The sequence below is a fragment of the Engystomops pustulosus genome, chromosome 10, assembly GCF_040894005.1.
Source record: "Engystomops pustulosus chromosome 10, aEngPut4.maternal, whole genome shotgun sequence".
NCBI lineage: Eukaryota > Metazoa > Chordata > Amphibia > Anura > Leptodactylidae > Engystomops > Engystomops pustulosus.
Window position 1 is genome coordinate 68,362,880 of NC_092420.1, and position 25,343 is coordinate 68,388,222.

At 43.4% G+C, this 25,343-nt stretch overlaps 1 protein-coding gene across 1 annotated transcript in view; it reads left to right on the forward strand.

The window, feature by feature from the left end:
* Positions 1-25,343, forward strand: part of PLPPR5 (phospholipid phosphatase related 5) — a 165,182-nt gene that overhangs the window by 111,503 nt on the left and 28,336 nt on the right. Inside the window, exons 4-5 of the mRNA XM_072128960.1 lie at positions 4,844-5,020; positions 5,710-5,829. Of these exons, the coding sequence (XP_071985061.1) occupies positions 4,844-5,020; positions 5,710-5,829 (297 nt within the window). The remainder of the gene's footprint in view (positions 1-4,843; positions 5,021-5,709; positions 5,830-25,343) is intronic.

Consider the following 25,343-nt stretch of genomic DNA (forward strand, 5'->3'; position numbering starts at 1 on the left):
TGCATGTAGATAGGATACTATGTACAATCTGCTCAGCTCCTCCTGTTCTATAACATGCTGCCAGCAGATAGGACACCATGTACAATCTGCTCCATTCCTACTGCTCCATAACATGCTGCCTGAAGATAGGACACTATGTACAATCTGCTAATCCCACCCTTTAATATGCTGCATGTAGATAGGATACTATGTACAATCTGCTCAGCTCCTCCTGTTCTATAACATGCTGCCAGCAGATAGGACACCATGTACAATCTGCTCCATTCCTACTGCTCCATAACATGCTGCCTGAAGATAGGACACTATGTACAATCTGCTCCTCCCACCCTTTAATATGCTGCATGTAGATAGGATACTATGTACAATCTGCTCAGCTCCTCCTGTTCTATAACATGCTGCATGCAGATAGGAAACTATATACAATCCGCTCCACACCTTCTGCTCCATAACATTCTGAAGTGAATAGGAAAAATATAGGTTAAGTAGCGGCTCACCTTTGCCTGAAGTCGTGCTCGTGGAGTACGCCTGGACCTGGACGTTGTATTGCAGAGTATGAACAGAATCACTCCGGCACCGACATGGCTTGATTAAAATTTCTTTCAATCTTTATTTTCTTCCAAAATTAAAACATGGAGCTTGACAATCCAATGGCAACACCAGTTGTTACATATTGCGGGACAAGGCCTACGCGTTTCAGGTGCTACACGCACCCTTAATTATGGCACCATGATGCCATTGGCTTGTCAATCTCCTTGTTTTAATTTTGGAAGAAAATAAAGATTGAAAGAAATTTTAATCAAGCCATGTCGGTGCCGGAGTGATTCTGTTCATACTCCATAACATTCTACCTGAAGATAGTAAACTATGTACAATCTGCTCCTCCTGCCCTATAACATGCTGCATTTAGATAGGACACTACGTACAATCTTCTCAGCTCCTCCTGCTCTATAACATGCTACCCAAAGATAGGACACTATGTACAATCTGCTCCTCCTGCTCTATAACATGCTGCCAGTAAGTAGGACACTATGGGGGACATGTATAATAGTTTTTTTCCTTTGGTGAATTTTTGAAACATTTGGACGTTTTTGCACCTTATGTATGATCATGTCTTATTACTACATGTTCAGTTTTTCCTATCCATGCAGGCACAAATTTTGGCTTTTTTTTTTGACTTTTTGTTGCAAATGTCTTAAATCATGTGAGAGGGTTATATACAGGAGTGGACACTACTGTAAATTTGGGATTTTAGGCTGTGTCCTGCATTTTTAAGCACTTTAGTCACATCCCAGGGAGATGACGACATATGACGCTGCGGTCACACGTTTTGAAACACATTACAGCAGCTGAGGAAAGGGGATTTACATAATTACATTACTGTTAACATTTGCATTTACAAAACGCATAGTAAACGCATTGTTAATACATGTGTTAATGTCACGTTTATATTGCGTTTTGTAAATGTAAATGCAATGTAATTAGGCAAATCACTTCTCCTCAGCTGTTCTAATAGATTTCAAAATGTAATTAAAACGCAATTAAAATGTTACGTGTGACTTCACCCTTAGAAGTAACCAATACATTTTTTAAAAAAATGTAAATGCAAAAATGTTTGAATATTCAAAAAACAGGTTACTGTGCAAAATTTTATACATTTAAAGCATGTGAATTATTTGCAATTAACATGTTAAAACAGGATGCGGGCACACATTGCATTGAAAATAGCATCACAATTTGTTTTGAGGTGGTTTTAGGTGAAGTTTTGTCAATTTCACAGGTGAAAGACATGAAATAAAGGGGTGAATTTGATTTTGAAGGAGAAAAAAGCTGTTCAACAAATGTCACTCACCTGTTGATTTGATGTAAAATAATTAATACCACCTAAAACCACCCCAATACTAATTGCGAAGCAACGTGTGACCGCACCCACAGGGTCCATTAAATAAATCTTTCCTTTGCGCCTTCCCTGGACCAGGTGCAGATTTGCACCTGAGAAGTGGCAAAAATAAGCAAAAAAAAGTGATACGTAAGTGAAAAGTCGCATGGGACATCTGGAAAACAAAGATACATATGCACATTGCACAAGGTGCAGACCAAGGTGTACTTCAAAAGCGACAGCAAAAGTCACAGTAAACCTACAAAAGTCGCAAAAATTAGACAATTTGACTGGCAGAAATAATGATACATGTCCCCCCTATGTTTAATCTGTTCAGCTCCTCCTGCTGTATAACACACTGCCTATAGATCAGACACTATGTACAGTCTGATCTGCTCCTCATGCTTTATTACTTGATGCCGGCAGATAGGACACTATGAACAATCTGCTCATCCCCAATCTGTACTCTGACAAGCTGCCTGAAGATGGGACACTATATACACACTGCTCATATCCCCCTGCTCTATAACATGCTGCTTGCAGATCAGGAGCCATGTGTAATTTAAGATGTTCCCTTGAGTATGTGTCATTGCCCTCAGGGCCGCCACTAGAAAGTTCGGGGCCCCAGACTGCCAAATTTTGTGGGGACCCCGACCCAATGATAATCTGGTCCTGTATGCAGAGTGAGTTCCCTGCACCTGGGAAAGGAGAAGGGTTTTCTGTGAATTGGGGCCCCTTTTCCTCCTTTGGGCCCCCTGAACAGTGTCACATTAAACCCCCCCGATGGCGGCCCTGATTGCCGTTTCCATTATTTCTGAGTGCTGCTGTACATTACTCTACTTTGAGTGATGCTGGCAGTTCTACCGACACTATTGTCTATACTGTACAATACTATACAGTTACTTACACACTGTCAGCGAGTAATAATTTAATAAATCAACTAACCCCTCGATATCCGAGCAGAAAGGATAGATAACAATGGTTTATCCAAAGGTGATGTGCATATGTATGCCTGTCAATATTAGCTAATGCGGTTCAGCTGGAGCTAAACATTGCGGTTCGGGTGTGTTCATCACTAATTATGACCCAATGCACCTATTGGCCAACCTCCTCCCTCTGAGCACAAGCATCCCACATGACAGGTTTATACATTAGCTATATACATTACATAACCCTGATATATTATTTATACCACCTAAAGAACTTGTTTTGGGCTTACATCATATAACATGGATAAACCAGGGACACTGGATCATAGATCCGGGCACCATGACTGTGACAGCCTGTGAATCTGTAGCACAGAAGGGCTCTGGGAACCACCCCACTAACCTGTCCGGCTCATAAGTAGAATTTTAAAAGTTGATTTGGAGACCATGGATAACAAATATAAGAAGTCACAAATATGTGATCTATAAATAAGTGACCCCGGCTTATCCATGTTTGAGTTTGATGGTAGATTTTCTTTAGAATAGTGATTTTTTGTTCTAAATCTTATTGTGTTTCTGTTGTGCCTTCATTTTCTCGCTGAAATTATTTTCAAAATTTAGGGTAAGCGGCGCTCATGTGTCGGCGTATGGCAGTCCTGTCGACTCACCGGCGCAGCAGCGTATATCAGGTCTTACAGTACCTGGAGTGGAAATAAGCACAGTCAGTGACTTTTCACATTTGAGACGTCGCCAGCTGCAGTGAGTGCGTCAGTCCGGGTATCGGAGCTCCCTGCGGTGGTCCACTGACTTGCCACCCTAGTGTGGAGGTGGCATTTGCAATGATTTCTGGGATGATGCTGGTTGTAGTAGCAAAGTCTGTCCATGTTTAGGCTCCTCTCCACTATTTGTAAAATGCTGAGCTCTGGATTAAGGGGATGCAACGAGCTGCAGGGTGAGAGTTGTGCTATTACCTATGGGATGGCTCGGCCTTACTCACTGACTTGTCATGGTCTCAGGTGGACACGAAGGATTCCACAGGAACAGACTACTCTGACATGTCCCTGTAATCTCCCTCTCTCTTTTCTGGGGGCCATGGAAGAGGTTTTAGAGGGGCTGCACCAATGTCGGTAGCAATCAGAGGTGTTGACCTGTAGTTCCCCCGGGACTACCCCTGATACTGCTGTCCAGAGAGATGGTCCTTAATGGTGGTGAGATGCAGATGGACCTGACAACAAGGAGACAAAGAGAGAAGTGGTATACCAATAACTCTTTTAACTCTTAATACTGGGGCCGTGAATAAGTTACTGTGCTTGTGTGTGGAGAGATAGAAAGCTTTCTGTAACCCTGGCATATTAATATGAGTGGGAGGCAGGTGGACCCCATAATAACGTAATCCTGGATTTTCCAATGGTGCTTGAGTCCTTTGGCCTCCGTGTATAGGGAGCTTAATCTAGGCCGAGCCAGAGCTACTACTTGCGGTTCTTAGAGTAATTCAAATGTCCCTATACAACTTCCCCTTCGAATCCTACAAAGATCTGATGCATAGGACTAAGTTTACTCTGCCCAAAGTCAGTTTGAACCAACCTACTAAATGAACAACCCCCCTCCTGTTACAGGCAGGGATTGTGAGTGTGGCCCACCTTTGAATGTCCTCCCCAACTTCCATCAGGTTTGAGGAAAAACTGGAAAAGACTAAGACTACCTAAAGGAGTTCCCATTACAGACTGCGTGGATAGTGCACGGATACCATCCTAGGCCCAGCCACAGGAATTGCGCTCTGGTACACAACAGAGGAACCTTAGGTTGGAAGCCAATCTCGTACTGTTTAGAGCCCATACCAATTGCAATATTGCTATGGCATTGAAAATGGATTGTCCAAGATCCTGCTACCGGATTGAAGTTGTTGCAAAATTTGCAGATAAACACCTATAGCAATAGGAGGAATAGGGGAAATGAGAGAGACCCTTTATCTGCTACTCACTAGCAACATGGGGGCAGTTGAAGGGGCATTTTATCAATGAATATTATTTTTACTTTACAGATGTACATTACCAGCACCATTAAAGCCAAAGGGACACGACTTGCCAAACCTGTCCTATGCCTGGGCTTGATGTGTCTGGCATTTCTAACTGGGATAAACAGAGTGGCAGAATACCGCAATCATTGGTCAGACGTCATAGCCGGGTTTCTTATTGGAATATCAATAGCAGTGTTTCTGGTATGTATAGAGATTTTTTTTTAATAACCCCCTTCTGTACAAAGCAATAGCATATTGTAGGCAGCCTCTTAAAAGGAACCTGTCATGAGGAAAGTCATTTTTTCATGACTGGTTCCAGCAGCCTCTGTCAAGTCTGATTTCAAAAATACCTTTGTTATGTATCTGAATAATTTCACAGTTTTTTAGTTGTCTGCTCCCTGCCAGCAGAGTATGGTGAGTCCCGGGGGAAGGGGTACTTCAAACAGCAAAAGTCGTCTTCTTCTCAATTCCTCCTCCTCACTCAGTACCTTCTCCCTCCCTCAGCCCTTCCCCTGCTCTCTCCCCCCATGTATGTCACTGCAATAAATTCTGATTTGAACTGCCCCTGCAGGACTCACCACACACTGCTGACAGGGAGCCAGGTGATGTTAAAGAAACAATAAAAAAAGCTGTGAAATTATTCAGATGCACGACAAAGGCATTTTTGATATCAACATGCCAGAAGCTAATGGAACCCGCCATCATGTAAAAATGACCTTCCTCTGTTGACAAGTTCCCTTTAAATAGAGTAATTTGTATGTTTGATACCTGTATATTTACAAGACCCAAGTAGCAATAGCATATGGAGGACTTCCATCTTCTACTGCATTATTGGTCATGGTGGTGGCAAATTAGCAAATACGGTATATTACTGAATGTTTGTCTTACAGGTTGTCTGTGTGGTTAACAATTTTAAGGGACGACAGGCAGAACATGAAAAATCACCCATTGATAATTTGGCACAGATGCCAATGATAAGCATTCCTCGGGTAGAAAGCCCTTTGGAAAAGGTAAGCGTTTTGATTTTCACTGTTTTCCTATTTTATCTGTGCCTTTGAAAGTGACTTTGAAGTTAATATCATAAAGAAAGTTAAACAGATTTGCTTTTTATTAAACATTGCTTTAGCAAATATCACTGCTGCAGGCAGCTGCTTTACCCCCTCTCTGTCCCTGGCACAGAGTCAACCCAGCTATGAGCGGACTGGCAGAATAAGATGAGACTGGGTGCCAGGAATACGCGGTCTACACTCATTTGTAATAGAGTTGCTGTGGTGCACATTTATGACAACTAGTATATTGTATCTCAGTGTACAGAACTTACATGCTGAACCTGAAGCTAAGCCGAAAATGTAGGACCACATATACATACATATGTATATAATATATATATATATATATATATATATATATATATATATATATATATATGCTGTTGGATGATTTGCATTGCTTTCGTGCCACACAAAAACAATTGTGCATGTAGCAGACCTATGCATCTCCAAGGTTACAGACTACAATCCACCCCTGTATGTAGTCTGATCTTGTAGTCAACCCTCTCTCCATGCCAGTCTACAGGGAGTGGAAGAAGGCGGAGAAGTAAAGTCACATGTACTTGCAAAAGATTCAGTTGTAGTCCATTGAGATACATTGATTTATGGATTAAAACAGATTAAAACCAATGTAAATTTTGTATCCCCGTGACTGTACCGACCCAAAGAATAAACAAGACAAGTCATTTGGGGCGGCCAGTGAAAGCAGTCAAAACCGAGCCCACAAGAAAATGGCGCAAATGTGTTTTTTCACCAATTTCACTTTATTAGGAATTTTGTTCCCACTTTCCAGTACATGGCATATAAAATTTACATACTGTCATTGCGGAATGCAATTTGTTACGCAAAAAACAAGCCCTTATACAGCTCTATAAATGGAGAAATAGATTTTTGAATGCGGGGAGTAGAAAATGAAAACGCAAGAGCCTGGTTGAGGGGTTAATTATGCTGTGGGACACCAATCATCTTTGCATCTTCTATCTGCTACCTGAGGCCTGGTGCCTTATGGGCATCTATTCCTGGTTTACAGAGATATGAGGGTCCAAGTTTATGGCAAAAGCGAGTCGACGGCTTACTGACAGGTCTACCAGGACCATTATAGTCTAAGGCAAGGGCTAGGAAGAAAGTTACTACCGTAATTGTGTTATCTATGTAGGAATTTGTGTACGGGTGGCAGGTAATATTTACATGTAGCCGTACAGTAGTGGATCCCAGGAGTAGATTTTACTGGCAGACCCTAAGCATTCCCATCAAAAGCTGGAGTTGAGGGATAAAAATTTATACTTGTGTTGGTGTTGGCCAAAAAGATTACAATGGTAAGTATAAATATCCTAATAGGATCACCCATATCATACTTACCCTAGTAAATTATCTGTGCAGTTTCTTGGGGCCATAGGTCCCCTGAATCACTGGCAGTTTGACTTGTGACTAGATGATGTCTGCATTCGGGTTCGTGGTCCGGTTTCCGGACATGGTCGCAACCCGGACATAATGCTGAATTGGTGGCCAAACAACCTTTCCAGCAAATTGATGCCCGTTGCAACTAGCCATTGCGATGATTGCCAAATGGTGCTCCCCATGGCCTGTCATAGCCATGTCTTGTGTCTTATCCGCTACCAAGGAACTTTACCGGGGTAAGCATGAGTATGGGTATGAGTGATACCGTTATGGCCTTTTCATACCCTGGTAAGTGCCAAGGGTATGAAACTTTAAGGAAAAACTATTTTTGATGTTGATCCTTTATCTTTGTTATAACCCCCCCCCCCCCTCTCAGTCAACAGGTATTACCCTTGTTTTAATAGGAAATACATGAAAATAACCCCAGTCTTAGTAATATAACAATGTACTGTAAGTACTCATGATCACTTCTGCAAGGGACAACCCAGCTGATGTGTGCACAACAAGACATTTCCAGAACTCATTATTATTTTAATATGACTCATGTTTTGTAGAGCATGAAATGACGTGAGGAAACACAACAATTGCTGTAGAAAAACATAAAACTATTATCAGTAACTTAAACAAAATTCAGATCTGCCTCCCCTGAAATAAACCCCTGTGGATATGTCCTATGTCTGTGACAATAATTGTGGCATACAGTGCAGATTTGTCCTCTTTTGACTTAGCTCATATTTGGTACAAGAATAACATTTCTCATAAAATCGGTTTCATTATTTTTCACAACAAGATAACGTAACCTTTATGTGTCTGCAATGATCAGCGCAACCACTAAGCAGACACAGAAAGAGGCCTATAATATTTCAATTTATGGCACAATATCTCAAAATTCTATTGACTTGAAAAGCTGGATAAATGGGGACACTCATATCTGTACATAGATAAGGAAACATTTTATACAAGTAACCCAGTAGCTATGTATGTGTATTGTTGAGCTCTTTAAAATTTTATGCCTAACTTAATGGTTAGCAGAGATTTTCCTCCCTGGTCTATTATGATAGAGTGATCAGCGCCAGCACAGATCGTAGGGGTTAAGCCTGAAGCCGACCCTAAACCTGAACTTCCTGCTGATGCTCAGGGACCTGATCTCACAATGTTCAGTACGAACTGAAGCATTGCTAGTTCATTCCTCACCCCACGCTCATCCCTATATTGCCTAATACACTGCAAGTATACAAGAGGGCCAAGAGTCTTAAACCCAAACCAGGGGGTATCATAACAACTTTATAGACACTATGCCATAACAAGTTTATAGATACTAAAGCATCCTTCTGTCCTTCGAGAACAGCGGATTCTTATCCCAAATATCTTTATATTCCATATTTATTTTTAAAAAATAAAATAAAGGGAACACTTAAAAAACGCAATATAAATCCAAGTCAATCACACCTCTTGTTATGAATTCACACTGATCATGGAGCAGATACCAAGAGAGGGACCAGTAAACCAGGAGACATGGACTAGGCCGTAAGATGGCAACAACACAGTAGCAAAACCATATCATTTGTGCAAACTATCGGAAACATACTCCATGAGAGTGGTATGAGGGCCCAACATCCACAAATGCAGGATGATTTGCCAGAGAACACCAAGATGACAGATTCAACATTGTGCTCTTCACGAATGAGAAGCCGTGGAGAATACTCTGCTGCCAAAAACATCCTTCGATATGACCGCTTTGTAATGGGTCTGTAATGGTCTGGGAAGGCATTTCTTTGGAGGGCCACACAACCCTCCTTTTGCTGCACCATAACAGTACGCCTGATGTGGCTTAAAGGGGTATTCTCGTCTGGCCATTCACATTCAGTTTCATTAATCTGCAATATATAAACATTTCTTAAATTAGATGTTATTAAAAACAATGTACCTGTGTGAAGATAATTTCTCATAAATGTAGTGATATGGTCCCTTGGAAACAAGACTGTGTCCTTGGCTTTGGCCACCTCTGCTGGAGGGATTGCACAAAGAAACAAAAAGTTTTTGTCTATGAAATGTCTGGGAGTTACTGCATATCCTACAGCCGTCCCATGGTAATAATTGCTGAATCCAGGTGGTCAGGCAGGACACAATAGCGCATGTCTAGCCACTGCTGCCAAAATGTGAGGTGGTCATACCCTAGGAAGCCATCTCGTTTCTAAGGGACAACATGGCTACATTTATGAGAAATTATCTTCACATAATTATCTTAACATTTTTTTTTAATAACATCCAATTGAAGAAATGTTTACATATGGCAAATGAATTAAATTAAATGTGAATGCCCAGAGAGGAGTCAGCTTTTCCTAAATAATGAAGGCACTCATGCTGTGGAATGGCCTACCCTCCCCAGACCTGAACCAATCTAGCACATCAGAAAATATTTGCCCACTCATCAGGAGCTTGTTAATAAGTTTATTTTCACTGTTCTAGGGATATGCCTCTGTGATACATAGCTACATAGTCAGTACTATTGAAAAATTACATATCTATCAAGTTCAGACAAGTAAGAAAAGGTAAGGGATGTCAGGAAACTACTCTATATCATTATATAACCATCATGCGTTTTTGATCTAAAAAGGCATGTAAACCCTACTTGAAGCCTTCTGCTGTCCCCACTGTGACCAGCACCTGAGGCAGGCTATTCCACAGATTGACAGTTCTCATAGTAAATAAGCCTGGTCTCCTCTAATGATTTAACCTTGTTTTTTCCAGAAACAGCGTCCCCCCCCCCTTGAAACTTTCCACCATATATTTTGTGCTGACCATTTATAAATAACCATATATAAATTAAGCATGTCCCCTCTTAGTCGTTTCTTTGTGAGAATAAATAAATCTAATTCTTTTAATCTTTCCTCATAACTGAGACCCCCCATACTTCTTTAATTATAATCGCTTTATTTATATAGTGCACACAGATTACGCAGTGCAGCACAGAACTTGCCAAATCCCTGTCCCCAATGGGGCTCACAATTTAATCAACCTCCCAGTATGTTTTGGAGTGTGGGAGGAAACAGGAGGAACTGGAGGAAACTCACACAAACATGGAGAGAACATACAAACTCTTTGCAGATGTCGAACCTGGGACTTGAATCCAGGTCCCCAGTGCTGCAAGGCTGTAATGCTAACCACTAAGCCCCCATGCCGCCCTATATTGTTGCTGATTGTTGCACCCTCTCCAGGGCTTCCTTTGTATGGACTGATGCCCATAACTGCACTGCATGCAATTAATAAACAATTGAATAAACAATATGGAATTGTTTCCCCTAATCCTTGTCCAATCCCTTCCTTCCCTTCCTAGAGATGAGTCCAGGCAAATGTGTTTAAGAAATGGGGCCATGAACAACGCCCTCATGTAATGATTTGGGATTCTACAGGAACCAGTGAGTTTGATGTATGAAATCTATACACTGGGTTATAGATTTTATAGCGTTTTATAGCATACATCTACACATCCTATTATGTGACCTATGCTTCCCCACACACACATCCTATTCCCCCCATCTATACTAAAGACACTTTCTTGATATCTAGCATCTCCATGGTGAAATGTATTCTCCAGGTCTCTGGTATGTTGCAGGATTCCCCAGCATTGGCTCAGTACATTCTTCATCACAATTCAGAGGATAATTGCTCTTACCTTGTATACATTTGTTTTGAGGTGTCAGATCCACATGTAAATTAATATGCATGAGAACATTTGTACTCACTCTTTTTAATTTAATGCAGTAGAAGGAAAATTGTATTTTTTCCCCATATGCAGTCCCAATTATACATACATTCATGCCGCCTTCCAAACACTGAGTCACTGGATGTAGTTTCTCCATGGTTACGGCAGAGCGGGGAGCTGCAAGCCCCTGTTATTTTGCAATCAGCAAACCAATGTGTGTAATTGGTCCATCTAACCTATGCCGATTAGTGCCCTCTATACAATCCCTGCATTACAAAGGTTGGTGCACTCTCTTGGCACGACCTGGTGCATAAATGTTTTATAATTCCCCAGTACCACCCTTGTGGAGGGGCATCGGGCCAAGAAAATTATAATTATTGGATTAATTAACTGCTGATTCCTAATACACGTCCTGTATACCTGCCAACAGGGACACAAGTTATTGCGATAATATTATAAATGCATTCGATTAGTTTATTTATATTATTATTCTAGTAACAAAATGTAGATTTACTTTTATACAGTTGAAACCACAGAGCTAAAATGTGAGAATTTATTTATAGTATCTCATATATGAGTGTAGGGCAGTGGTGGTGAACCTATGGCACAGGTGCCAGAGGCTGCACTCGGAGCCCTTTCTGTGGGCACCCAGGCCATCGCCCCAGCACACCAGACAGGATTCAAAGAATCTTCCTGCAGTTCCAAGCAACTTAAAAGATGCAGCTTTCAGTCATATATTTATGTGATACTTACTTCGCTACTTGAGTATGTAGGAAGAGGGAGAATGAGTAGACAGGGCGAAATTATTTTTGGAGGACCTCCTGCTGGCCCCACAATTCTCTGTGTACAGAGGGACACTGGAAAGAAGCTAAAATGATGCAAATTTTCCATCTTGTCCTCAGGAGGCCAATATGATCGAACGTTGTTGAAGAACAGGGAACAATAAGTTACTGCTTTAATTTTTGGTTGGCACCTCGCAATAAATGAGGGGGGTTTTGGGTTTCAGTTTGGGCACTCGGCCGCTAAAAGGTTCGCTGTCACTGATGTAAGGGCTTAGGAACATGACCGTTGTCAGAATACCAGATACCATGTATACAATACCATACTCAATTTCTGACCTCAATGGTCCAGCCTCAATTTGGAGGCTACTAGGGTCTATTTGCTAGAAGTTGATGGTGGATGGTTCCCCCAGATACATTTTATCGAGTGGGTTCAAAGAACAGCAAGAATTATCAGTTCTTAAAGGAAACCTACCACCACATATCTACCTATAAAGGAAGATCGGGTGGTAGGTGCATCTATAGGACGTGAGGATAGCCCTTTTAAGGCCTAATCATCAAGCCCCCGCAATCTTTTAATAACTTTTATTTCCCTAATATGCAGATTTTCTAAAGAGGCTACTGGGGCGTGGAGTAGCCGGAGCTGAGGCTACATGGTGCGGGTACTCCACGCCCCAGTAGCTTTTTCAACCCTCTTACCAAATGTCTCCGGCGTCTGCCATCTGCGCATGCGCAGTAGCTCCGGCTTCGGAGCACTGACCGGGGCCTGCTGCTCCTCATAGCTGCGCGCCGAAGACATCTGGTAGGAGGGTCAAAGAGGCTACTGGGGCGTGGAGTGACTTTGAAGTGAAATGGATGCAGCTTCAAAGTATGGTGAAGCACTTATCATGGGGGACTTCAATTACCCAGATATTGACTGGGGGGCAGAAACCTTCAGGTCCTTCAAAGGCAGCAGGTTTTTGTTGACAACAAAAGAAAATTACCTGTCGCAACTAGTCCTGGAGCCAACAAGAGGGGGGGGCACTGCTGGACCTTGTCCTAACCAACAGACCTGACAGGGTATCAAAATTACAGGTTGGGGGGAACCTGGGTAATAGTGATCGTCATATCATTGATTTTGTATTATGCTTTACTAAGAGTAATAGTGAAGGGGCAACCAACACGCTAAACTTCAGGAGGGCAAATTTTCAGCAACTAAGGGAAGACCTTATAGGCATAAACTGGGACAATGTTCTCAAAGACAAAAGCCCCCAAAAATGGGACTTTTTCACAAATATTCTAAAAAAAGACCTGTGAGAAACACATACCTTATGGGAAAAATCATAAGAGGATAAAGACAAAGCCAATGAGGCACATTTACTTACCCGTCCAAGACGCGATCCCAGATCCGGCCTCTCTGATGGTAATGCACTGTGCCGCGATCCACATAGATCCTACACCCGATATCCTGCATGTGTCGCTCCCCGCTCAGGTCCGCCAGAGTTCACCTTCTTTTTCCCGGTGCATGTAAGTGCTTGACTTGCAACACAAATTTAAATGTTAAATTCCTCACTAAGTCCGAATCCGTTGGGTCGTCCGACGGCCCGACCCCGGTTTGTGTCGCGTGAAAGCCGGCGCGATTGCAACAAATTCGATCGCGTGCAAAACAATCCCCACCGCGATCCCCGAAAAGTCGGGTAACCCGACAAAAATGTGGCCGCAGAACCATTAGCAAATAAGCCCCAATGTGGCTAACTAGTCTTGTAAGGAAAGCAATGAGTGAGAAAGAAAAGGCGTTTAAGGTGCTAAAACTCAAAGGTAGCGATGAGGCATTACAGGATTATAGAGAGAAAAATAAACCCTCTAAGAAGCAGATAAAGGCCGCAAAAATAGAGACTGACAGAAATATTGCCAGAGAGAGCAAAAATAATCCCAGATTCTACCTCTAGAAGAACTTAGTGATTGCAGCTGTAGCCACTGCCTGGAAACAGTTAACATTGTGATCTTTGACTGTCCAATTATATTCTTGTAATACAAGGTGGAAGCTGTTTGGAGAGGTACTACCTGACCAGGGAGTATATAAATCCCTGCTGGGTGGAAGCACAAAGTCAGTTCAGTCAGTCTTAGTTTTTTGCTAGAGTCTGCAGACAGTCACTGTGCTAATTTCAGGAACTACAGGTGCCTCAGGCTATTTGCCTAGCACCCAGGGCAAGTCCACCTCCCAGACTCAGTTCCATCTGTCCAGCCTGAACCTACTACCAGGCCGCCTGTAACCTTCCTGTGGACCGGCACTCCATGACTCTTCCAGCTTGAGAATCTGATGTTAATCGCTTGGCGGTTGTCTGGTGTTCAATTAAGAACTGTAAGTTGATTTGAACATCATTTCTTCCATCTAATACCTGGATCCAGGCTGCTTACCACCACAGGATTCCCCATCCATCACCCAGGGACTCATCCTACAGACACCTTAGGGGTTGCCCCGAGGAGAAACCACTGCATAAGCCTCTCCCTCTATATTTCTTGCACACACCACCTGCTGGAGACCTGCCAGGCTGTAGGTCAGCCCTCCGGTCACTACACCAAGCACCGTGACCACAGCATGACATAGTCCAAGGCTGCACTAGGCAGCCACTCCGGTATTCTGAAGCCAAGAAAAGGCTAGGCCCCGGTGGGGGATGTTGCAAATGTATGAGACATTTGCTGTAACATCGATGAGAAGATGTGCTGCTGACTGTGTAATTAGTTTGCATTCTGTCCTGCACTAGTCTCAACTCTGAGTTCTACCACACCTACTCTGTTCTGTGCTGCAGTCAGTAACATTAGCTGTAATGGATCCCTCCTTCAATCACATTTTGGACTGGGATTATGAGTGATTTGTTCATGAGAGATTTGTCTGCCTACTTCCCAGTGCTTGCTATAAGTCTTCTTTGGAGCCTGCTGGCATTTTCTGGACATCAGTATTTTGTATTCTTTGACTTATACCCTGTTTTCTGACTATCCATTTGTCTCTCAGTTCTGTACTGTATTGTCCTCTTATTTCTAACCTGTTTTTGTAGAACTACTCTTCTGTGCTTGTTTTGTTATCATAGTATATAAGGCTGGAAGGAAACGCAAGTCCATCAAGTCCAACCTTTAAGAATTAAATAAATGTTTTATCCCCATAACCCGTGATATTTTTTCTCTCCAGAAAGGCATCCAGGCCTCTCTTGAACATGTACATAGAGTCCGCCATAACAACCTCCTGCGGCAGAGAGTTCCACAGTCTCACTGCTCTTACAGTAAAGAACCTTTGTCTATGTTGATGGTAAAATCGCCTCTCCTCTAAGCGTAGAGGATGCCCCCTTGTCCTGGTCACAGGCCGAGGTATAAAAAGATCTTTGGAGAGATCCTTGTACTGTCCGTTCAGGTATTTGTACATTGTAATGAGGTCTCCCCTCAGTCGTCTTTTTTCTAAACTGAATAATCCCAAATTTTTTAATCTGTCAGTGTATTCTAGTTCCCCCATTCCCCTAATAATCCTGGTTGCTCTCCTCTGCACTCGTTCCAGCTCTACTATATCCTTTTTATACACTGGTGCCCAAAACTGTACACAATATTCCATGTGTGGTCTGACCAGGGATTTGTATAAGGGCAAAACTATGTCTTTATCATGAGAATCTATTCCTCTCTTGATACATCCCATAATTTTATTTGCTTTAGCAGCAGCCGCCTGGCTCTGGTCACTAAAATTAAGTTTACCATCCACCAATACCCCCAAGTCCTTTTCAGCTTCAGTTTTACTAAGTAATTGACCGTTTAGAACATAATTATACTTTTTGTTTCCATGGCCCAAGTGCATAACTTTACATTTATCTACATTAAACCTCATCAACCATTTCTCTGCCCATCCCTCAAGCTTCCACAAATCCCTCTGTAATGCTAAACTATCGACCTCAGTATTTATTACTTTACACAGCTTAGTATCATCTGCAAATATTGAAACTTGACTGTGTAAACCCACTACAAGGTCATTAATAAAAATATTAAAAAGAAGTGGCCCCAATACTGACCCCTGTGGCACTCCACTGGTAACATCAACCCAATCTGAGAATGTGCCATTAATGACCACCCTCTGTTTTCTATCACTAAGCCAATTACTTACCCAAATACACAGATTTTCTCCTATTCCCAGCAGTCTCATTTTATATACCAACCTTTTATGTGGCACGGTGTCAAATGCCTTTGAAAAGTCGAGATATACAACATCCACAGCGTCCCCCAGATCCAGTCTTGAACTTACCTCCTCGTAGAAACCAATCAGATTAGTCTGACAGGAGCGATCTCTCATAAACCCATGCTGACGCTGGGTTATAAGGTTGTGCACAGTGAGATACTCCAGGATAGCATCTCTAATAAACCCCTCAAATATTTTCCCCACCACAGCAGTTAGACTCACGGGTCTGTAGTTTCCAGGATCGCTATTTGATCCTTTTTTGTATATTGGTACCACATTTGCTATGCGCCAGTCCTGTGGAACATAACCAGTCCTCAGTGAATCTTCAAATATTAAAAATAACGGTTTGTCTATCACCGTACATAATTCATGCAGAACCCGGGGGTGTATGCCATCTGGCCCAGGTGATTTATCTATCTTAGTGGTTGCGAGGCGGCGCCGTACCTCTTCCTGGGTTAAACTGTTGACATTATAAAAAGAATTAACATTATTCCTCATTGTGTCTTCCACCAGGGGATTTTCCTGGGTAAAGACAGTTGAGAAGGCGACATTCAGTAGATTGGCCCTTTCCTCATCTCCTTCCACCATGACCCCCATGTTATTTCTAAGGGGACCCACACTCTCTGTTTTTAGTTTCTTATCATTTATATACTTGAAATATAATTTGGGATTATTTTTGCTCTCCCTGGCAATATTTCTCTCAGTCTCTATTTTTGCGGCCTTTATCTGCTTTTTACAGGATTTATTTTTCTCTCTATAATCCTCTAATGCCTCATTGCTACCTTCACGTTTTAGCACCTTAAACGCTTTATCTTTCTCGCTTATTGCTTTCCTTATGTATTTGTTTTTGTATTTTCACATTGGTGTAGGAAAGTCAGCCAGTTGTCACCTACCTCTTAGGGTAACCTGAGTGAAGTTGCCCCCCCCCCCCCAATCTTGTTCAAATCTAACAAATTGGTATCAAACATTTGTGCTACGTTTGTGAAGCAAAAATTTTCGTTTGTGCCCCTATTGTTTTTAAGATATTAATAAAAGTTTCCAGAAGTCACCAGGGGTAAACCAGCCACCCTCATTACCCAAACCAAACAACTGGTGCCAATCAATTCTGCTATGTTTGTGTTAGTTTGTGCTAAAATTTTGGTTGTGCTGCATTTGTTTTGATATTAACTAATTTGTTCAACCAGCCCCCACATTAACTGAATCATACAAATGTGGTGTAAAACATTTGTTTTACAATTGTGCTGGTTTGTGCAGGTTTGTGCAGCAAAAATTTTCATTTGTGCTGCTATAGTTTTTAAGGTATGTGTAGGTGTTTGCATAAGTTAAGGTGTTTAGGATGAACTGCTAAAAAAACAAACCTAGTGACACTTGTTTGATCACCACAGGGAGCTAGCAAACACATTGTAATTTGGAAGGAATGAACTCTGATGACCTGTGGAAAAATGATTAATACATTAAAAACTATAGCGGCACAAAAAAATTGTGGGAGGGCTGGTAGACTTTTTGAACTTTACAAATTAGTTAATATCTTCAAAACAAAAGCAGCAGAAACCAAAATTTGAGGAGCACAAACCAGCACAAACATAGCAGAATTGACTGGCACCAGTTTTGTTTTAGTTGTGTAATGTGGGGGGGGGGGTTGCTTGACCTCTGATGACCTCTGGAAACTTTTATTAATATCTTAAAAACAATAGCGGCACAAATGAAAATTTCTCCTGCACAAACCAGCACAAACGTAGCCTAAACATTTGATACCAATTTTGTTTGATTTGAAGGTGGTGGGGCCAACTTCACTCAAGTCCTAGGGGCAGATGGGCAATTCCGTAAGGAGAGCTGAGGGGGTCTAACTTTAGGGCTAATGTCTCTCAAACTTTGAAAACTTTGTCAGCTCCTTCACAGGAGCACTTTATTGTTGAATAGAAACTGCACACATCCATAGCGCTTTATATTATGCTGTTCCAGTACTGGTTTTCCATTTAGACAAGAGCAACCTTTGGGCAGCTGACGTCAGCAGTGGAAGTAACTTTTTGACCAATTTCATTAAAATTTTAAATTATGTTTTACACAAATCCCAGTGATTAATGGCCTCTCTTACATTGTTAATGAAAGATAAGAACTACATGAGCAAACAGATTGATAGTATGATGAAGAACTGCTGTGGTGTAGACTATAAAGCCAAAAGCCCATGGGAGCATTAAGCCTGGTTTAATAAAAGGTACCAGTGATTTCTATCTCATTGTAAATTAACACATCTCGGCAGCAGGCAGCTTCTCCAATACATGCACAGCTGTAAGATTAAATACTCAAACACATGGCAAGACATATTCAGGATTTGATGGACACGTGCAAAACACTGCAATTGTCTTTTGCTATTAAAATAGGCACAAGAAATGCAACAAGATATTGTAAATACAATAACTATTACTTAAATGGCCAGTAATTTTCCTCCAATCTTTGCATAAATCAACAACTTTAGAATATATCTTATTGCTGAAAAATGACTATTTTTTTCATTTACTTGGATCACTCATTCTTCCCTTCCTGAGTTGTATTCTGAACTGTCTTCTGAATTCCATCATGCTAGTAAGGTGGACAGAACATTACATAGAGGATCTATGGAGAGTGGAGGGGGAGCAGTGATTCCCAACAGCTAGGTCATGAAGATCATTAGTCACATGACCAGAAACCTCATGTACTTATAGTGGACTACTGATTTCTGTGTACAACAGTTTGTTCAAAGGTGGGGAACACTTTAATGCAAGCACATAGAATATATAGATAGATAAGGTAGAGATTTAGATTAGGAATGAGCGGAGCCGTTTGGTTTGGTTCAGGTACCTGAACACTCACCCTCACTAGTAACACCTGTGAATAATGCTGGTCATGTAAATGCTGGCAATGCATTGACACAGCCATTTCCCCCAGGATCCTATGTCACTGTTGCATCATTTACAATACATAGTGGCAGCAAAAGCTTAAAGGGAACTTTCCATGCAAATTAACCCACCCAAAATAAATGCTTCATTTAAAACTATGATCAAAAAGCATTGCCCTTAATCCGAAATGGTTACTTTCTATAGCTGCAATATTACAAAAAAAATATTTTTTTAAATTAATGTATAAACTTATATGAAATCCACCTCATGTGAGTCCAATGATATTAATGGAGTACCTCATATTAAATTTTGTTTGCATTGTCCTGCTTACTTGTTCCTGATTGACAGGTCTTATTGCTACAAACATGCTTCCCTATAGAGCTACTACTTAGGGACCAATATTCAGACACAGATTTATTTTCCCTTGCAAGATCTGTAGGAAAGTTAAGTAAGAAGTTGTACAAAATCCCTTGCTAGAACATTGAGAGAGAGCTAGAGAGACCAGCAGACAGTGGCTTTGGGTGACTCAGCACTGCTACAGCATTAACCCCCTCCCTCAGAAAGATTGGGGCTAAGAAAGACCTGGCTATATGAAGAAAAATCAACCTCATGCTGCCCTCAGGAAAGTCCTCAGAGATTTACTGTCATTCACAAGGGGGCTGGGCCAGCAGTTTTAGTGAGGAGGAGGGGCACAGCCAGCTCCATGTTTCAGAAGGCCCCTGGGCGACAGAGCCTTAGTGGGCCCCTTTGCAGTGAACTTACATGGCAGTGTTAAAAATTCATTAACTTATACAGTCTTGTGTTTTCTAAAATATTCCCTAGTTTATTATACCAGACAGCCTCCTCATGTTTATGTTATATAGAGACCCCTCACCCCCTATGGACTCCTTATGTGCAGTCGTATGTGGGCCCCCCAACAGCCCTGGGCCCCGCCACTTGCACGGGAATGCCCAGTGCTGGCACTGGACCTGAGCAAGGGTATATAGACAGTTTACTGCAGCTCTCTTACTCCATGAGGGGAAAAGAGGACATCAATAAAAGTCTTTTTTAGAATCCCATTGATAGAGCCATCAGTGGAACATGTATAAAGACATCTTGAAGGTCCTATGTGTTGTTTACACAAGGGGGTCGCTGGTGACAGGTTCTCTTTAACTCCAGTGGGATTTTACCGGCATGGTTTGAGCCTGAATGAATGCCGAACTCTTAACTTCAGGCTGAAGTCCGGGTTTGGGTCTCCTAACAGACAAGAATATTTCGGGTTCGGGTCCACTCCACCACAATTCAGATGACTAGTAGAGATGAGCGAACATGCTCGTCCGAGCTTGATGCTCGTTCGAGCATTAGCGTACTCGAAACTGCTCGTTGCTCGGACGAATACTTCGCCCGCTCGAGAAAATGGCAGCTCCCGCCGTTTTGCTTTTTGGCGGGCCAGAAACAGAGCCAATCACAAGCCAGGAGACTCTGCACTCCACCCAGCATGACGTGGAACCCTTACACGTCGATAGCAGTGGTTGGCTGGCCAGATCAGGTGACCCTGGGATAGACTAGCCGCTGCCCGCGCTGCTCGGATCATTCTGTGTCTGGATGCCGCTAGGGAGAGAGCTGCTGCTGGTCAGGGAAAGCGTTAGGGTGTTCTATTAGCTTACTGTTAGGCAGGAGTGATTCTCCAAGAACCCAACAGCCCTTCTTAGGGCTACAATAACGTTCTACTTTTTTTTTTTTTATTTGCATCTAGTACCATTTTGTGAGGAATTAGCAGGGGGACTTGCTACCGTTGTGTTTAGCTCTTAGTGGCACACATATCCACCTCAAACACCAAAGTGGGAAAATTTAGTAGGGGTTGGATTTCAATTAGGCACAGTCTGCCATTTTTCCTTTTTTATTTTACGTTTATTTTGTTTAATAACTCAGTGTCATCTCATCTGGCATAGTAGTGTGCTTTCATACTTGGCTAGAAAATAGCCATAGGAGAATCCAAACGGCTTACGCCTACAGTAGCGTTATATATTTGATTTCTGGTTGATCTGCTGGTGGCTGTACTTGCTGCAGTGCATCTACTAGCCAATTGTGAGCAATTTGTAGTGAGACTTGCGACCGCTGTGTTTTGCGCTTAGTGACGCACATATCCATTGCAAAGACCGAAGTGGGAAAATTTATTAGGGGTTGGATTTCAATTAGGCACAGTCTGCCATTTGTCCTTTTTTATTTTACGTTTATTTTGTTTAATAACTCAGCGTCATCTCATCTGGCATAGTAGTGTGCTTTCATACTTGGCTAGAAAATAGCCATAGGAGAATCCAAACGGCTTACGCCTACAGTAGCGTTATATATTTGATTTCTGGTTGATCTGCTGGTGGCTGTACTTGCTGCAGTGCATCTACTAGCCAATTGTGAGCAATTTGTAGTGAGACTTGCGACCGCTGTGTTTTGCGCTTAGTGACGCACATATCCATTGCAAAGACCGAAGTGGGAAAATTTAGTAGGGGTTGGATTTCAATTAGGCACAGTCTGCCATTTGTCCTTTTTTATTTTACGTTTATTTTGTTTAATAACTCAGTGTCATCTCATCTGGCATAGTAGTGTGCTTTCATACTTGGCTAGAAAATAGCCATAGCAATAGGATAGCATTGTTTGGTTTTAAAAACTCAAAAACACAAAAAAAAAAAAAAAACACAAAAAAAAGTTAAAAAAAAATTAAAGCTATAACTCTCATTTTAAAAATGTTTAACCCGAGGGCTAGGGGTAGAGGACGAGGGCGGGGACGTGGGCGTCCAACTACTGCAGGGGTCAGAGGCCGTGGTCCTGGCCGGGGTGAGACACCACCTGCTTATGAGGGAGCAGGGGAACGCCGCAGAGCTACACTCCCTAGGTTCATGTCTGAAGTTACTGGTAGAGCACTGTTGAGGCCAGAACAGTGCGAACAGGTGATGTCGTGGATTGCTGACAATGCTTCGAGCAATTTGTCCACCAGTCAGTCTTCCACGCAGTCCACCCATGTCACCGAAATCGCCACTCCTCCAGCTCCTGCACCTCAGCCTCCTCCCCCCCAGTCTGCCCCATCCCAGGAAAATTTGGCATTTGAACCGGCATACTCTGAGGAACTGTTTTCTGGACCCTTCCCACAGTCACAAACCACTTGTCCGGTTGCTGCTGAGCAATTTTCCGATGCCCAGGTTTTCCACCAGTCACAGTCTGTGGGTGATGATGACCTTCTTGACGTAGTGGAAGTGTGTAAAGAGGTGTCCGACGATGAGGAGACACGGTTGTCAGACAGTGGGGAAGTTGTTGTCAGGGCAGGAAGTCCGAGGGGGGAGCAGACTGAGGGATCGGAGGATGATGAGGTGACAGACCCAAGCTGGGTTGAGAGGCCGGGTGAACACAGTGCTTCTGAGACGGAGGAGAGTCCTCGACCAGAACAGGTTGGAAGAGGCAGTGGTGGGGCCAGACGGAGAGGCAGGGCCAGAGCTGGTGCATCAGCGCCAAATGTGTCAACTAGTGAAGCTCCCGTGGCGAGGGCTCTTGCGGCGAGGGCTAGATCTTCAGAAGTCTGGAGGTTCTTTAAGGAAACACCGGATGACCGACGGACTGTGGTGTGCAACATTTGCCAAACCAGGCTCAGCAGGGGTTCCACCACTACTAGCTTAACTACCACCAGTATGCGCAGGCATATGAATGCTAAACACCCCACTCAGTGGCAACAAGCCCGTTCACCTCCGGCCGTGCACACCACTGCTCCTTCCCCTGTGTCAGCTGATAGTCAGCCCCCTGCCCAGGACCCTGCCACAAAAACCCCATCGTCGCCTCCACGATCCTCCACAGCATCCACCAGCGTTCAGCTCTCCATACCCCAGACGCTGGAGCGGAAATGCAAATATAGTGCAACCCACCTGCACGCCCAAGCCCTTAATGTGCACATCTCCAGATTGCTTAGCCTGGAGATGCTGCCCTATAGGCTAGTAGAGACCGAGGCCTTTCGCAACCTCAAGGCGGCGTCCGCCCCTCGGTATTCGGTCCCCAGCCGCCACTACTTTTCCCGATGTGCCGTCCCAGCCCTGCACCAGCACGTGTCAGACAACATCACCCGTGCCCTGACCAACGCCGTTTCTGACAAGGTCCACCTGACCACGGACACGTGGACGAGTGCTGCCGGGCAGGGCCACTATATATCGCTGACGGCACATTGGGTTAACTTGGTGGAGGCTGGGACCGAGTCTGACCCTGGGGCTGGTCATATACTGCCGACGCTGAGGATTGCGGGGCCTACCTCGGTCCAGGTGTTTCAGGCCTACTATGCCTCCTCCTCCTCCCACCCCTCCTCCACCTCCTCCTCCGAACTACCATCCGTGGGCACGGCGCCATCAGTCGGTAGCTCTAGGCACAGCAGCAGTGCCGTTGCTAAGCGACAGCAGGCGGTGCTCAAACTGCTGAGCCTAGGCGATAAAAGGCACACCGCCCAAGAGCTATTACAGGGCATCACGGCGCAGACTGATCTGTGGCTGGCACCGCTGAACCTGAAGCCAGGCATGGTTGTGTGTGACAACGGCCGTAACCTGGTGGCGGCTCTGCAACTCGGCAGACTGACACATGTGCCATGCCTGGCCCATGTGTTAAATCTGATAGTTCAGCGTTTCCTCAAGACATACCCCAATCTGTCAGATTTGCTCACGAAGGTGCGCCGCATCTGTGCGCATTTCAGGAAGTCCAGCACAGATGCTGCCACTCTCAGGGCAGCGCAGCGCCGCCTCCAACTGCCCGCTCACCGACTGTTGTGCGACGTGCCCACGAGGTGGAATTTAACACTGACCATGTTATCCAGAGTTTACCAGCAGCGCCGAGCCATTGTAGACTGCCAGATGTCAACTTCCACCAGAACTGGTAGTCAGGTCAGTCAGCTTCCTCAAGTCTACAATGAGGAGTGGACGTGGATGTCTGATATCTGTCAGGTGCTGAGTAACTTTGAGGAGTCAACACAGATGGTCAGTGGCGATGCCGCCATCATCAGCCTGTTGAAAAACTCTCTGATCAGCATGAAGTCGGAAGCTTTGCGCTCGTCACAAGAGACGGGGGAAGAAGATTCCCTTGTTGATAGCCAAAGCACCCTTAGGTCTGTTTCTCAGCGCATATCGGAGGAGGTGGAGGTGGAGGAGGATGAGGAGGAAGAGGAGGAGAATGTTGGCGAGACACAAGAGGGGACCATTGTTGAGTCCTTCACTGTTCAGCGTGTATGGGCAGAAGAAGAGGAGTTGGAGGAGTTGGAGGAGGAGGAAATGGACAGTCAGGCCAGTGAGGGGAGTGAATTCTTACGCGTTGGTACTCTGGCGCATATGGCAGATTTCATGCTAGGCTGCCTATCCCGTGACCCTCGCGTTCAAAGAATTTATTCAAAGATCAGTGATTAGCCATTTACTGATAGCTACGAAACTGGTAATAACCCGACACTGGAAACAACCCACATGCCCTCCTTTCTCAGAGGTCATTGATATTCTGAATGATACTTACGCGTACGAGAAATCCCTGGCATTTAGCTCTTATCGAGTTAAAACGTTCCAAAAATTCTGGGAATTGTGGTCCTCTTCGAGTTATTTTCATCAATAAGTAAAGTCTCAAATCCTGACTAACAATTCTCCTCCAGTATATACACGGATAAATAGTTGAATAGATACACGACACGTCTTCAAAATAATTTCTTTCTTTCATATTAGATTAAATTGTTGAATGTTGCTAATGTTAATAAATTTCTTGTGCGCTTGGAGATCAAGCTATCAAGACTTGAACAGACATGCACTTACCATCAGGCATGGAAATATGTATGCACATAGAAGGATTACAAGACTTCCGAGCTCACACTCACTAGAAAGAACTGACACATCCTACGCGGACAACAGAGGTATATCAGGGTGGGCCAAAGTAATTCCTGCTTCCCATACATAGGATACTAACCGCTCATCTTAAGAGCAAAAAAAAAAGAAAAATAAAACAACTGTTGGGGATACATTTATAGTATGCTAATGTATAAACTTTGTATGATGTGATGTATCCAACAAATAATGTCTGACTTGTGACCGACTGCGTTCGGTATGTTGTAGGCTAATTCGCCTACTCTATGTTAATGTTATTTCTGGAAAAATAATAAAAAAAAATAAAAAAAAATAAAAAAAAAAAGAATTTATTCCAGCACCGATTACTGGGTGTTCACTCTCCTGGACCCACGGTACAAGCAAAATCTTTCCACTCTCATCCCTGCAGAGGAAAGGAGTGTGAGAATGCATGAATACCAGCAGGCCCTGGTTCACAAGCTGAAACAGTATTTCCCTTCTGACAGCGCTAGCGGCAGAGTGCGTAGTTCTGCGGGACAAGTAGCGAGGGAGAGTAGGCGAGCAGGCAGCTTGTCCAGCACTGGCAAGGGTACGCTTTACAAGGCTTTTGCCAGCTTTATGTCACCCCAGCAAGACACTGTCACCTGTCCCCAGTCTCGGCAGAGTAGGGCTGATCTTTACAGAAAGATGGTGAGGGAGTACGTAGCT